The 14,281-nt window shown below is 33.8% G+C and overlaps 1 protein-coding gene across 2 annotated transcripts in view; it reads left to right on the forward strand.

The window, feature by feature from the left end:
- Positions 1-753: 753 nt before the first annotated feature.
- LOC111427073 (irregular chiasm C-roughest protein teiresias) overlaps positions 754-14,281 on the forward strand; it is a 109,972-nt gene continuing 96,444 nt past the window's right edge. The window contains exons 1-2 of one of the 2 annotated variants that reach the window (XM_023062043.2): positions 754-1,187; positions 6,969-7,167. In XM_023062043.2, coding sequence (XP_022917811.2) covers positions 7,095-7,167 — 73 coding nt within the window. In that variant the 5' untranslated portion in view covers positions 754-1,187; positions 6,969-7,094. The remainder of the gene's footprint in view (positions 1,188-6,968; positions 7,168-14,281) is intronic. The other variant, XM_023062044.2, reaches the window with a different exon arrangement.

Consider the following 14,281-nt stretch of genomic DNA (forward strand, 5'->3'; position numbering starts at 1 on the left):
CCGATATCACGGTGCAATACGCATCATACGCAAATCGCGTATTGCAATAAAAATACTGTGATATTGGTTGCATACTTGCAATGATGACGATGTAGATTATTTTAACATCTAAATTCTTTAGCTGCGAATTGGAGCCCTTTAACACTATTCAGAAGTGGTATAGAAGGAATATTTCCAAGATTTTGTTGTTATGGATGTTGAAAAAAGTTAAAATATGAGGCAATCTTCTATTAATCAGTTTAATTTCGTATGGACGCCAAGACAGCCAATTTCGTCGCGTCAGGTGAGGACAAAGGAAGATTTATCGAATCGATCGCGCCTTGAGCGATTAATTCTGTTTCTGCTTTGTCTTTTCGTCGCTTTACTAGTAGAAGGCTTGCGGGTCAACTTCCGGGGACAACGAGAATCAGTAAATGTCATCCCGGTTTCCCGTCGAAAATGCCCCAACCGACCGAACTATAAGAAGAATTCTTTCTCTCTCTTCCTCTCGTTACGAGTGACGCTGCCGCTAACAACCGCCGCCACCACCCCTCCAACGGTCTGGCGAAAAAAGACAGGGAGGGAAGGATGCCTTTCTACCCCTAAAGTATCTCCCTCTCACTCTCACATTTTCACTTTGTACGCTTTCTCTACTCTCCCTTTACTCTTCTCCACGTGTATGGGTAGACGCGGAGAGGCGCCGCTTCCACCCTCCACTATCAGTGGATGAGGCGCCGAACCAAGGGTTGCCTCAGTTTGCGGCGCACCCTATTGCGCGTCGGCCGAATTACACGTCGCGGCGCGTTCTCGTTTCGTGTGATCGTCGTTCATTCTCATTGTAGTCGTCTCTCTCTTGGTGAGCGCCGGTGTCGGCGGCGTGTGAGATGTCGTCTCGTGGTCTCATTCAGCGTCGCGACGCTGTTCCATTCACATGCTCATTTTTACCGAGATTTCGGTGCGTGCGTGTTTTTCTTGCGTGCATTCGTTGTGCTCACTGTAACCGATAAAGTCGCGTTACAACGACACTTCACGTCGCGACCAAACACTTATCGTTAACAATGCTATTGTGATCGCTGTTTATGCTTTTCTGTCTGACACTGACTTGACATAATTATAATTCTTACAAAAGACTAAATTCGTATGATAAACTGAGTGTTTATCAGTGGATACCCTCTCTCTCTCTTTCTGCACGTTTTCTCTTCCTGTAGGTACGACCATTTTTTTTATTATTGTTAAATATACTAAATTTATTACAATTAGTAAACTTGATTTTGAACTCATGTTTTATAAGACATGATGTGAGGTTGTGATGAAGGTTTGATATGATTAAGTCTTTAATGAGTTGAGTTTTTGAAGCATGTTTTAATTTAGATGATGTTTTCTGACAACACCTCAACATGATCTTCAAAGCTTGCGGTGCTTACTCTAGACTCAATACATAGTGAACTAATCTCTGCCAAGTTGTAGCAGAGTTATGAAACAAATTTGATGTGGGCGTTTTCTACATCCAATTTACATCCAAAATAGATATGAACGTCTTGGCGGTTTGCTGGTATGTAGTGATTGGAATGTATCAAACTTCTTGGCCAGCAAAGTAGCATGGGTTGCCCAAAAATAAAACTGGTGTCCTATAAAATCTTCAACGCTTCAAGAGAAGAACATTCTGAATAAAATACTTTGCTACCACATCTACATTACAGCTTTATGCATCATGATGTGGAGTATGGAGAAGTTCTAATATATCCATAATATACTCAAGACCATCCACGACATCTTTTGCTGGTACTCTTGTAAATAGAGATTCCACATCGAAACTTATCAGGATATCCTGGGATTTAATTCATACTTCTGATTAATTCTGTTTTAGCTGTATAAAGAGACAAAATCTTGGCAAGGTGTTTCCTCAGCTGATAAGTTGGAGAATTTAGGTCACTGACAATCTTGAGATAGGATTCTTGGTGGTACTGGGGGCTGTACGAAAAACTTGTCTGGTGTTTAGGTGATCTACAAAAATTGTAGATTTCAAAAATTCTTTCATTTTTCTAATTATCTTCTTACTTGGGTCCTTTTTGATTCTCTAATAGGTAACTGAATCCAAGAGGATTGGCCTGATAACAATAAACGATGTCCGATTTCATCTTTGAATTACAAAAGAAAATAAATGAAAGAGATGAAACTAATACATCTAAATAACCTGTTAGGAAAGATCTTATTTAACACATTGTGTATCCTTGGTTATTATAAAATAGACTTGTTGACGAAAATTGTTTTAATTTGTTAAAGTGGAAGTAATTAACTTTCTTTCGTTGAACACTTCTCTTAATTTAACTCAACTGGTGCTGTAAACGAATTCAATCTGAATTAATTTAAATTAGTTAAATGAAAACGTTTAAATCAAAAATAAAATTATTAATACTAATACTTCTTCAGTTAAATGTTGAAACATTTAATTAATTTAAATATAGCAGCAAGAATGTAATTGAAGGTAATTAATGGAAAGAGTTCCTTTGTAAAGTTGTTATGAAACTTCGTAAATGAAATACGACATTTAATCATAGTTTAAAATTTAAATCATAATTCTTACTTACATTTATAAAAGAGTTTACAATTTATTAAGAATTATAGAATACGTTCTAGTTGTGATATGTATTAGGAACAAAATGTACAAATTGGAAAACTCTGTAACATTATTACCTGTTTTCAGTGACATCGGGAGACGAGCGAAAAGTTTTATGAAAGAGGCGTGAATTGCACCTCAAATCAGAGCGGGACGAATTTCTAGAGCCAGTTTAATTTCGGTTTCTTTCTTCTAAAACGAAAAGTTTTTGAAAGCTTTCAAAAGTATGAACGTCGTCGTATGTCTACGCTATAAATTAGATTTGAACCGAAACGTTGAACTTTGTGACCACGGTCATTCAATACGCGATGTATACATATAGAAAAAAAATTAAAACTGTATTGAATAGAGACGACTATTTTATCTGAATTCGATCTGATGAGCTGTATTCATACTCATTAATCATTTTATATCCGAAATGCTTTGGCAGCGAGATATATGGATTTAAGCGCACGAGATTCTGTTTTCATCAAGAGACGAATATCCGCGGCACGATTTATTTAAATCGCCCCTGCATGGAAATTTGATAACCAATTTAATATCTGTAACATGAGCACATCGCTCGGCGGCTACTAATTACGTCACACGAGTTGAATTTATTACGCCGGCTTACATTTACCTACGAATAATTTGACGTAATATATAACTATACTAAAAAGTAGTTTATATTAATAAAAATTAATACTAAAAATATTGTTTAATTTCGCTTTTAACATGATTTCGAGGATGTATTTTCTGTAGTTCAAATCGCTCGGTTTGAATTGGAATAAAATTCCCGTTTCGCAATTTAAATATTGCGATCTGTTGTGGACAACCGGGTTGTGCTGTGCGAAAGCCTGTAAAATTCTTTTATTCCTGTCGAGCTCACCGAGCAAATTCTCAAATTCGCACATGTGTACACATGAATGCATGCATTTAGATGTACCTATGGGAACCGTTGGTTTCGTATAAACAATGACCACAACATCTGGTGATATCTCATCCAAATTTTTACCATATATTATTCAGATTCACAGATTCAAATCAAAAATACGATTCAGTATATACAGGGTGTTTCAGGTTTTTTTATATAGAGGGTGTTTGAGTTGGTAAATATGAAGATTTTTTAAACAAGAGATAATTTTTTTTTGGCTTTACCAATAACTGTTCGTAAATGTTGGTTTTCAGAAGAAAACAATATAGTTATTTTTGATACAAGATAGCGAAATGACACTTTTGCATTCTACAACGAAAATTTCATTTCACTATGAAGTATAGGCTTGATGACAATGCCCTTTTTCAAAGTCTTCTGTATTTTTGTCTGATAATGTTGGCATACCTTCAAATATGTCATAATAGCCTCAGCTGTTACATTTTTATACTTGCGATTACAGTCCTTCAGCATCCTTGTCCTTTCATCGTATCCAACAGCAACATGCGATTCTTCGACAATATTAAATAAGTCGTCGTAGCAAACGTAATACTTGATTTCTTCATTCTTTTCCTTCACCGGCGCAATTACCTTTTCTTCGCCAGCTTATAGTCAAAATATCATAACGCTTTAATCACCTATAATGAACGCTTTCCTTCCTTTCCATATTTGTCTTTGTCGATATAAAAATTATTATCTTTCTTGCTTGCTACAAGCTCGTTCATTGTTTCATAAAATTTCTTTTTTACACTCATTTTGATTCATAAGTTACTTTCAGACAGTGAAAACACTCACATATATCGAATTAATATCACTTTCGATTCATAAATTACTTTCGGACATCAAAAACAAACAGAAATCAAAACAAACGTGTGAAATGGTCGATTGAGACGAGTGGTGATGGTAAATAGAGGTGGTATGGGTAGCGGGGGGTGCAGATTGCTCACGAGTACGAGAGCATGCACCGAACGCGTCTATTTTTCGACATTTACCGTGTCTCTGCGATAAAATCTAAGATTTACCGAGTGAATGGTGGTAAAAGTTCGAAATGAACGATGATCACAGAACATTTCGGACTTTTACCATTCAGAGTTGGTAAATGTTAGGTTTCACTTGAAAATCTTAGGATTTACCGGCTTTTATAGCAACATATATATATATAAGAGTTTTTGTTGTCCCCTATCAGCAACCTTCCTCCCTCCCCTCGTTCCAACCGCCACCCTGATCCATTCTCAGCTTTCTCCCCTCTCTTCTAGAATCTGCCTTCGGTTCTTTTCCTCTTCTATCAGCTCGCTTACGATTCAGTAAAATCTCGATATAACGGACCTCATTAAAACATACTTTAGATACATATAATGGATAAAAACTTAAAAGTTCTAGGTCTAGTGTTAGTTTTAATTGTTAGTCAGCGCTAGATTATTTTTTATTTTTATTAAACTAAAAGTAGAACTATCTAATAAAGAACGCAACGGTGTGGATAGCTATTCGAATTTGTGTACATTAAAATTATTCATTCAAACATTAAAAATGTTTCATATAACGAACTTTTAACTATAACGAACACCCCCTTTCCAGTATTAATCCGTTATATCGAACTTTTACTGTACTGCTTCAAAAATTGAAATAAAATATAAAACAAATAACAATAACAAATAGTTTCGAGTGGTCAAGGAGAAAACATTGAAATCGACCGCAAATTTAAATATTTAAAATTATAAAAACATAACATTTTAAAGTTTTATTGAGAATCGTAAAATTTGCAGCAGTTATTATAAAATATGTGTGCATTTCGAAAAATGATTATTAAAATCTAAATAAATTAATTTGTATATGGCTTTAGACTGTAACATGATACGGCAGAAAGTCAAGGTAACTTCCGGTTATGCAATTTAATTAAACTTTTACATGTGAATATTTATGATGGTAAAGGCTAATAATATATTTGATTAATTTATCTCAATTTATAGTGTCGGTTTTTTCCCGTTGCTCGATTTAATTCAATTCTCTATTTTTATTTATTTATTACGGCGAGCACGTCAATAGTTACGTCAGTTTTCAACTATTGAAACTGGCAGCTAAACTTTGAAATTTGATTTTCAAATCACTAACTACTAACAAATTGGTTTTAACATTTATTTCTTAATCCAATCGACCTGTGGAAGCATAAAAACATAAAAATGTTATTAGTACTGTAAATGTTCTTTTGGCAAACTCTCAAAATATAAAATCCTTATTTCTAGAAAATTAAGAAGATTATGTTAGAATCAATCAAGGCTGAAGTTTCTCAAGGCAGCATCCTCTCACTGTTACTATTTAACATCTGATTCATAAAAGGTTATCCACTTGGTGCTTTTACTTAAATGCAAGTAAATGTGAGATCAACATATTTACACCTAAGTAGGCAAGTTAAAAATCCTACAACAATATCAATCCAAGTTCATTCTTTGAAGTGGAATAACGCTGTCAAATATCTAGGAGTATATTTGGACCAGACTTATTACGTGGACAAAATACCTTTATCCTATCGTTAGCAGACTTTATAAATCGTGAATAAGACATTTAATAACCTATGCATGTAGTAAAACAACCAGAAAATATTTACACGACCTCCAAAAGTGTCTAAATGCTCAATAACATCAACTAGGAGATATTGGAATTCATATCCTCCTAAAACAAAGACTTCCACAAGATATCTTTGTAGATGAAGACTTAGTAGACAGCGATAAGATTCAGAATGATATTGTTAGTTCCTAAAACCATAAAATAACATTTATTGTTGAACTGGTTGACGCTGTTAATAACTCATCAAATGCCAAATTAAAAATTAAAGAAACAATTTTTGATATAACTTCTAAAGTGAGTAGATAAGGTATTAGTAATTACGTAACAAAATTACAAAAGGGTGAGTCCGAATACGACAGGAAATCAATAACTTTAACTGATTTAGGGTTGATAGTACCTAATTGAATTCAACTCAAAAGAAATTGATGGGATTAAGAACGTTCACTCAAGAAGATAAAAATACAATTTTAAAAGATTGAATTGGCAAAATTTCAAATTTGCCACTAAAACTTGAAGTTTTTGTAATTGTTTTTTTAATTTTGAGTAATTCGTAATTGCCGAGTTTTTAATTTGATTTAAAATTTTAATACTTTTGTTAAGCGGTAATTTATCGCGGCGAATTTATTAAATTGAATTGTATAGATGTATTATTCGTTGGTGTTTTATATTGTTTTGTAACCTTCATAAGTTAAGTCTTTTGTTCAAAAACGGCAACGTAAATCAAGCCAACCTTTTGTTCAGGTTAGGTTAAACGTAATTTATAATCCCATGCAATTTGCATGAACTATAAATCCCTGTCTGAAGCAAACATATATACAAGTTTTCCTCGTTTAACATCGCTCCATTATTGTAATTGTTGTGTGAAATAAAAATTGATATTGTATTTCTTTTTATTTTCAGGTATATCTATCAACTTTATCAGTGACTCTTGTGTAACTTCTGTGTATAACTTTTAAGTGTAACTTCTAAGTGTAAGTGATCTTTGTATAGTGATAGTGGAAAAATAGACATGATATTGCAGACGACATGAGATCATCTCCAATTTATTTACCATGGGTCAAATTCGTTTTAGCAGCTTTTATGTTTTCAACTGTATTAGGTAAGTCATAAAAATAAAACATCGATTTGATTCGTTTGTAATTTCACGCTATACTTCGTCGATCAAAAAATTCGTATTGGGAAAATTGGCAATAATTATGCATGGATTGATGATATTCGCGTTCGGGATTTTTCCCATATCCCTCGAACGTCGGTCAACTGAATTATTAGCGCTTTTAATTCACTCTGTTTGTCGATATATTGAAATGCGAGTACGAGCCTATTCAGATAACCCCGTCAGATGACACAAAAAAAAAACAAGGCAGTAAAAGTGTATTTTTGCATATACGCGGTATAAATCGTATCAACCGTGTCACACATGAAATTTGCATTCGGTATCAATCATTCTTGGGTTGGAAAATGTTCTCTCATCCGAATTTATACATCGAGTTTCGCAATCCATTTTTCAACACGCATCGCATTGACTTTAGATTGACCGTAATATTTTGAAACCTTTGAAACGCTCGGTTGTTACAAAACAGTATTTTTTTTTAAAGCAATTATCGAATGATATTGCAGGATATTGTTCCATCAACCATTTCGATATTTTACAAAACCTCTACTACTAATAAAGAAGTTATATTGGAATTTCTTTTTTAGTTTAGGTCACAATGTAAACGGGAATTAGCAAATAAAAAAACATTTAATCTATTTTTAAGTCATCACACAATTATTTTAATTAAATTGTTGAAATGTAAGATAGATTTCAAAATAGCTTGTTATGTGATCTTTAATATTTAGATACAAAACATCTGTATGTAAAACCAAATGTGTCCCTTCAATGAAAGGAACAGTATTCATCTGGGATGATTAAATATAGCCTAGGATTAATAATAGAAGCAGTAGAAATAGGACTACAACTTACAAATTTTTATACAAAAAAAAACGAGGAGTCAACAATTTAAATTGTTTCGCATTTTTTTATGGCACATATTTGATATTACACGATTTATAATACAGCTATCATGGCTTCATATTCTTCTCATCTCCAATGCTTTCAATTACCGCATTACACAGTCTGCTTTATATGGTTTTGTGTTATTGTGAAAATGAGATATTATTGAAAAACTTGCACTCAAAAGTGTGCAACTGATCCTGCTGTAGCAACTACTACCAGATCTAGTCTACTACCAACAGTATCTATTCATCTTCAAGCAATATCTAGTTTTAGTATCCAGTATCCAGAAGTATGCCAACAATATCAAGTCTTCTGGAAATAATATCCACTATTTTGCCAGCAGTATCTAGTCTTCTATTGGTAGTATCTAGCAGTATTCCAGCAGTATCTAATCTTCCATTAGCAGTATCTAATAATTATACGTCTCTCTAAAACTGCGCAAACAGTTTAGTAGCAGTATCTGCCAGCAGATTCTAGTATTCAATTAGCAGTATCTAGTTTTCTGCAAGAGTATCAAATATGAAGTATTTAAAGTATTATTAGAATAAATATTAATAATATGTTGGGTTATAACTAACTATATAAAATTATCTGATTATGAATAATGTATCTTTTGTTAAAGAAAAAAATTAAAGTGTTATTATTTTTTTAGGTTATAGTCTGACTGAAATTTTTGGTAATGTGTCAGCAATTAATCTTCTCCGAGATGATTAATACGTTAAATGTGAAAATTGATCCTACAAAAAGTAGCTGTCGACGTCCAGCTCATTCATTTGCGGTGCTAACGCTAACACTTTTATATTGGAGTCTCGGTTGGGCAAACTTTTTACTTTCTCGATCATTTGTAAATATTTCTACCAGTAAAATGGCCTTTCGTGACGGAGATAGAAAAAGCTCGTTTTTTTTTGATGGAGTGCCATTAATCATTTTCTCTGTTTGGCCACTTCGTACTCGAAAAATATAACCATTAACGAAGAAGTTGTTGGAAAACGTGTGTGCGTGCGCGGGAAGGATATAATAATAGAGTTCCACTACGGCTTGTATAATAATTTTAAAGATTCAATCTTCTCTTTATCTTACTTCGTAACTATGAAAGGCATTACTTAACTAATTTTGCAATTAGCTACCATCTTGCCGTGTATATCTAAGAAATTGGCCCCGAGCTGGCGTAAAGTACATAATTTAATTTACATAGTCAATTTCTTGGAAGTAAAATATTTCCTTTGTACGCATTTGTACTTTATAATACTTTCAATCACCGTTCTTCGTCGTCTTATTATCGATTTGTCTATAAGCCTATCCATTCGCTAAGGGATTAGAAAAAATAGTCGCGAAGAATTGTGGGATTAAGGGTAACTTCCTGTGGAAGGTAAATAGGAAGGGGACCGAGACTTTATTTCATTATTCTCCTAAGCCTGATATATGAGGGTAACTAAACCCTTGATTACTTATCGCCACTCCATATCTCAACAATAAGTAAGGGACGACAAACTTAACGAACTTTATTACACTTCATTTGTTCTTCCATTCTTGAATAATCTTATTAATCTTAGGTTTATTTATGTTTCATGTTCTTTTTTTTTTGTGCGTTTTCTTTATAGGTTATAACAGTAGGTGAAAACACTCTTAGTTCCATCATTACGAAGACCATTCAAAAGATACGTAGACCAGTCTGAATGAAGTTTATATTAGTTTCTTTACGGCGACAAAGTTCCACTATGTGTTCCTTTATCTTTCGTCAACTGACCCTTATTGCTTTCCTTTGCCGTCCGCTTTGGATACTTCAAGGGTAAACTACTTCTCTTTTAATGTCACCTTCAAAGGTCGCTTTATTCGACGGTGGGGATTATCGTGCTCGTCCCTCTGTGTACTAGGAAAATTATCATTGACAAAGTTTCAGAGTTCAGAGGAATGCAGTTACCGCTGACGGCATCCGGGTTAAAATTGCCGCGCTCCGTAGGGATTCGTTTAAATTTAAGGACAGTTCCCCGTCCAAGTTCCATTGAATAGTCGAATGCCAACGAGCTTCGAATTAATTGAATTCGGGCTGCTTTCGACTAAAAACAGTTTGGTATGTCGGACTTTTAAATTAAAGAAATTTTATGGACGCTTCGTTCAAGCGTAAAACGGTGATTGGGTTAAATGGGGGCTATATATTGAAGAGTACTAAGTAGACACTTCTACGAATAACTTACCAACTTCATTTATAAAAGTTAAAAGAATGAAAACAATTTTTCATTAACTTTTAAATGTCATTCTTTTAATAAACCAAAGTTATATTTGTTAATTTGCCGTCATTTCAACTTGTCTCGGATTATACCTTCTGCCACTTCTCATGATGCCTGCCACCACAGTAACCGAATAAGTGTCACAAACTATTGATTTTGTCATTAGAGGGGAGAACGTTTTAATATCCAGTTTTCCTTTTTGTGTAGGTATCTTATGGCGAGTCCCATTTCCTTTCACTCCGCGTCATAAACTTTTAATTCACCCGTACAATCTGCCAAGATTCTTAGCTGGTCGTATAAATTTTAAGCGAATGATTTTGGTTGATTATAAAATCATATATTTTACATTCAAATCGCCACACAATGCTGCACAATAAGTTAATGACGTATATGATAATGAAGTACACACATCAACAAGTACGTTGACATGTAGATGTAGTTGGCTAAACAATAGTTCGTGCATAAGCTGTACTTATTACCGTGCCCAATATCAATTTGTAACAATGTTCGTAATGCACTGCTGATCACGATGGGATATCGATTTCGTACGTTTGAAATTTCATTCGCTAATCCGTTTTAAAGTAATTTAATCGGAACCCCTAAATTGCAACCGCATAATAGGTATATGCACGTATCTACTTGCTATACACTGGTTTACTATAACCGTATTCAATGATTTATATATTTTTGCAAGTAAGTTCGTTTCAGTTCTTATTTAATTAATTAATAGATATCAAAATTCAGTGTAAAACCTAACTGTTTCTAGTTCTAAGTCTAGTGTTAGTTCTAATGTTAGTATTAGTTTGTGTTTTAGTAGCTATTCAGCTATAAATTCTTGTATATTTTTATTAAACTAAAAGTAGAACTAATCTTAAGAGATGCAGGACTAAACCCAAATGTTTCTAGTTCTAGGTCTAGTGTTAGTTCTTTTTCAGTGCTAGATTGTTGAACACAACGGTGTGGTAAGCTGTTTAAATTTATGTGCATTAAAATGATTCATTCAAACAGTTTAAAATGCAAATTAAAAATTTTCAATATTCCCGTATTAATCCGTTATATCGAGGTTTTACTGTCTTTATACCAGGGACGGTACTAACAATATTTTTCGAGATTTCACGTATGGTGAAAATTACAAGCGAAAAATCGAGTTCGCAATCTGAAATGGCGCTTTCGATTTATATCGGTATTAAAGCGAGGTCCGCATCCGAAACATCGTACGGATCAATGGAATAAATCAAACATAACAGTTCCATTTTGTGTTCTCCACTTTTCGGGGTACCGTTCATTCTCCGTCCTCTGCGTCTCCATTTTCTCGTTGTCGTCAGCGAACGGATTTCGTCATTTTTTTCGCACAAGTGTCGAGATATTTATTGGTATCGTCGCCGGCGGGGCTGTATTAAAACATAACTCTAAGTCAACATTACGTACAAACAATCCCAAAGGGGAAACCCCCGGTTATATTTTACAATAAAATACCTGCAATAAAAGGGCTGTTAAAATCACGTATTCTAGGAATCCCATTCAATTTTATTCGACCACTATGTTACTTAATCGCTAACAACATAGAGAACAATAAATGTCCCGCATGGTGGAAGTTTCCCATTTGATGATAATTATCATTCATCCGCAGTTTAACGGCGCGAACGCGCCGACACGATCGGTAAACACATTGTTTTGTAACTTGGAACAATTTAATCCCGAACGCAACATTTATGACACGCCACTGGATCTTGTTTAGTTAACTCAATCGTGCATTTATGTCGTTCCGGTCTGTAGCTAACGCGTAATCCCTTCCTCTGGGCACGTATTTGCAATACACCAATACACTGCAATTCCATACAACCATAAGAAAGAGGCAATTATTTGATATTAAAATGGTATTTTTATTCGACATCATTTAGAATGAATTTGAGATAAAAAGAAATAATCAAATAAGAGAGTATAATTTATATGTAATAAAATGTTCTTGTTATTTCCTGTAGATAACGACTCTCTTGCAGGCACATCTTGTTGTTTTCTCTATCAATAAATCATTGAAACTTTAAGGTATTGTGATGTTTTACTTGTGTGTTTTTACACAAGTTATTAAACTATAAATTTGGGTTTCTTTAATTTTAAGAGACTCTTATTAAACTCAGGGTTTCGGGCAAATTCAGGTTCAAAAAGAAAATTAATCAGGTTCGACAAAAATTCATTTAATTAAATACAAAATCAAATTAACTCGTTTTATGAGTAACAAAAAAAAATTGTTTTCCTAAATTTACTTTAATAACAATGCTTATTTACGAGAGATAACTTTTAAATAAAATAGATAACTGCGGTTATCGACTGAAATATCGATATTAGAGAGAACCCGTTTATTATTTGAGAGAGATAGAGTAGGATAAAACCAAGGTTTATATATTTAAGGTTGTCTAAGTTCCTATGCTGCAATACTTTGATTTTAGTTTGTGGGCGAGGGGCAAGAGCAGGAGTGTTTCGTGACGTAAGCGATCACGAATTGCGCACGCAACCTCATGGCCATGTGGTGCTCCATGCCTTTGTTTAATTTGAATTGCTTGGCGGTATTATTTTCCACATGTGACGTAATGCGCAGTATGATTGCGTACGAACCTAGACAACCTTTTATATACAGGGTGTCTCAGCGAGACCGGTCATTAGACGTTTCTGGGGTTCTAGCCAAAATAAAAATTTGAGAATTCAGACTCAAGTATTATCAATTACGATCTCTTCGACTAAAATATGTTCAGATTTCTTGCACTTCCGGTTATACCGGAAGTCGCCACTTACTTTATTTTTTTAAATGGAACCCTGTATATTTTTACATATTTGGATTTGTCTGTTTTCAAGGTTTATAAATAACTTTACTTTTTGCAATTTGATTCGGCCGTTCTCGAGTCATTCGAAGTTTTCTAGAAAAATCTGCTCCAGCAGACATTTGTTCAAAAAATCAGAGAACACTCGATTTTTGGGATATCAATTTAGGATTCAGAACATGCTTAAGCAACATGATGGAGTATGTTTTGGTGCCGAGAACGGCTGTCTAGAAAGTTTGGTAACTTTACTATGGCACGTTAACTTTTCAAAATTTGGAAGTACCATAACTTCATTTTTTTAAATGGCACCCCTCATATTTTATTACTTAGTCGTCTTCGGTGTCTCATTCTACATCTTTTATATCCCATATGTCCCATACCTAACATTAATAGTTTGGGAGATAATTAGGGTTTTTTGAAAAATGCACACATATCATATGGATATTTAGCCTAGTGTGCCATGGAAAACAAGCCTTCTCAATGAGTTCTTGTTAAAGACTCATTTGTTTACGTCACTTGATGCATGTGAGCTAATAATTATCTGTTAGGTCTCTTAATATTAGTACTGAAAAGAGTTAAAATCGATAACAATAACGAAAGTAATATTTACACAAATCAAGAAATTCTTAATTTATTTTTTATGCATGAAAAGCGCGACAATGTTCGTAGTATGATTCCCAGATCTTCTTTGGCAGCTCGAATTGAGGTGTTGAGACTGGGCTCGAAATAAGCCAAGGTATTCACATCTTCTGTTGTATTATCTACTACATTTTTTGGTCAGTTTAACACGTGATTAATTCGTCCAAAATGCAAAAAATTTGCTTCTATTCTTCTAAATTTACCTTTTGTCATCGGAGGTAAATGTGGATAATTTTCATTAAACATTCTGCAAGTTCTACTAAGAACTTTGTCGCACTTTTCGTGCACAAAAAATAAATTATGGATTTCTTCATTTGTATAAACATTATTTACGTTATTAATATCCATTTTAAGTGGTTTTAGACTCACTAGCATCAAACAACGTAAATCAGACTTTGACGTTTGTCAATAAGTCATTAAACATTTGTTTTCCATGGCACACTAGGTTAATATCGATATGATATGTGAGCATTTTTCAAAAAACCCTAATTATTTCTCAAACTATTAATGTTAGGTATGGGACATATGGGATAT

This window comes from Onthophagus taurus, chromosome 2, assembly GCF_036711975.1.
Source record: "Onthophagus taurus isolate NC chromosome 2, IU_Otau_3.0, whole genome shotgun sequence".
Classification (NCBI taxonomy): domain Eukaryota; kingdom Metazoa; phylum Arthropoda; class Insecta; order Coleoptera; family Scarabaeidae; genus Onthophagus; species Onthophagus taurus.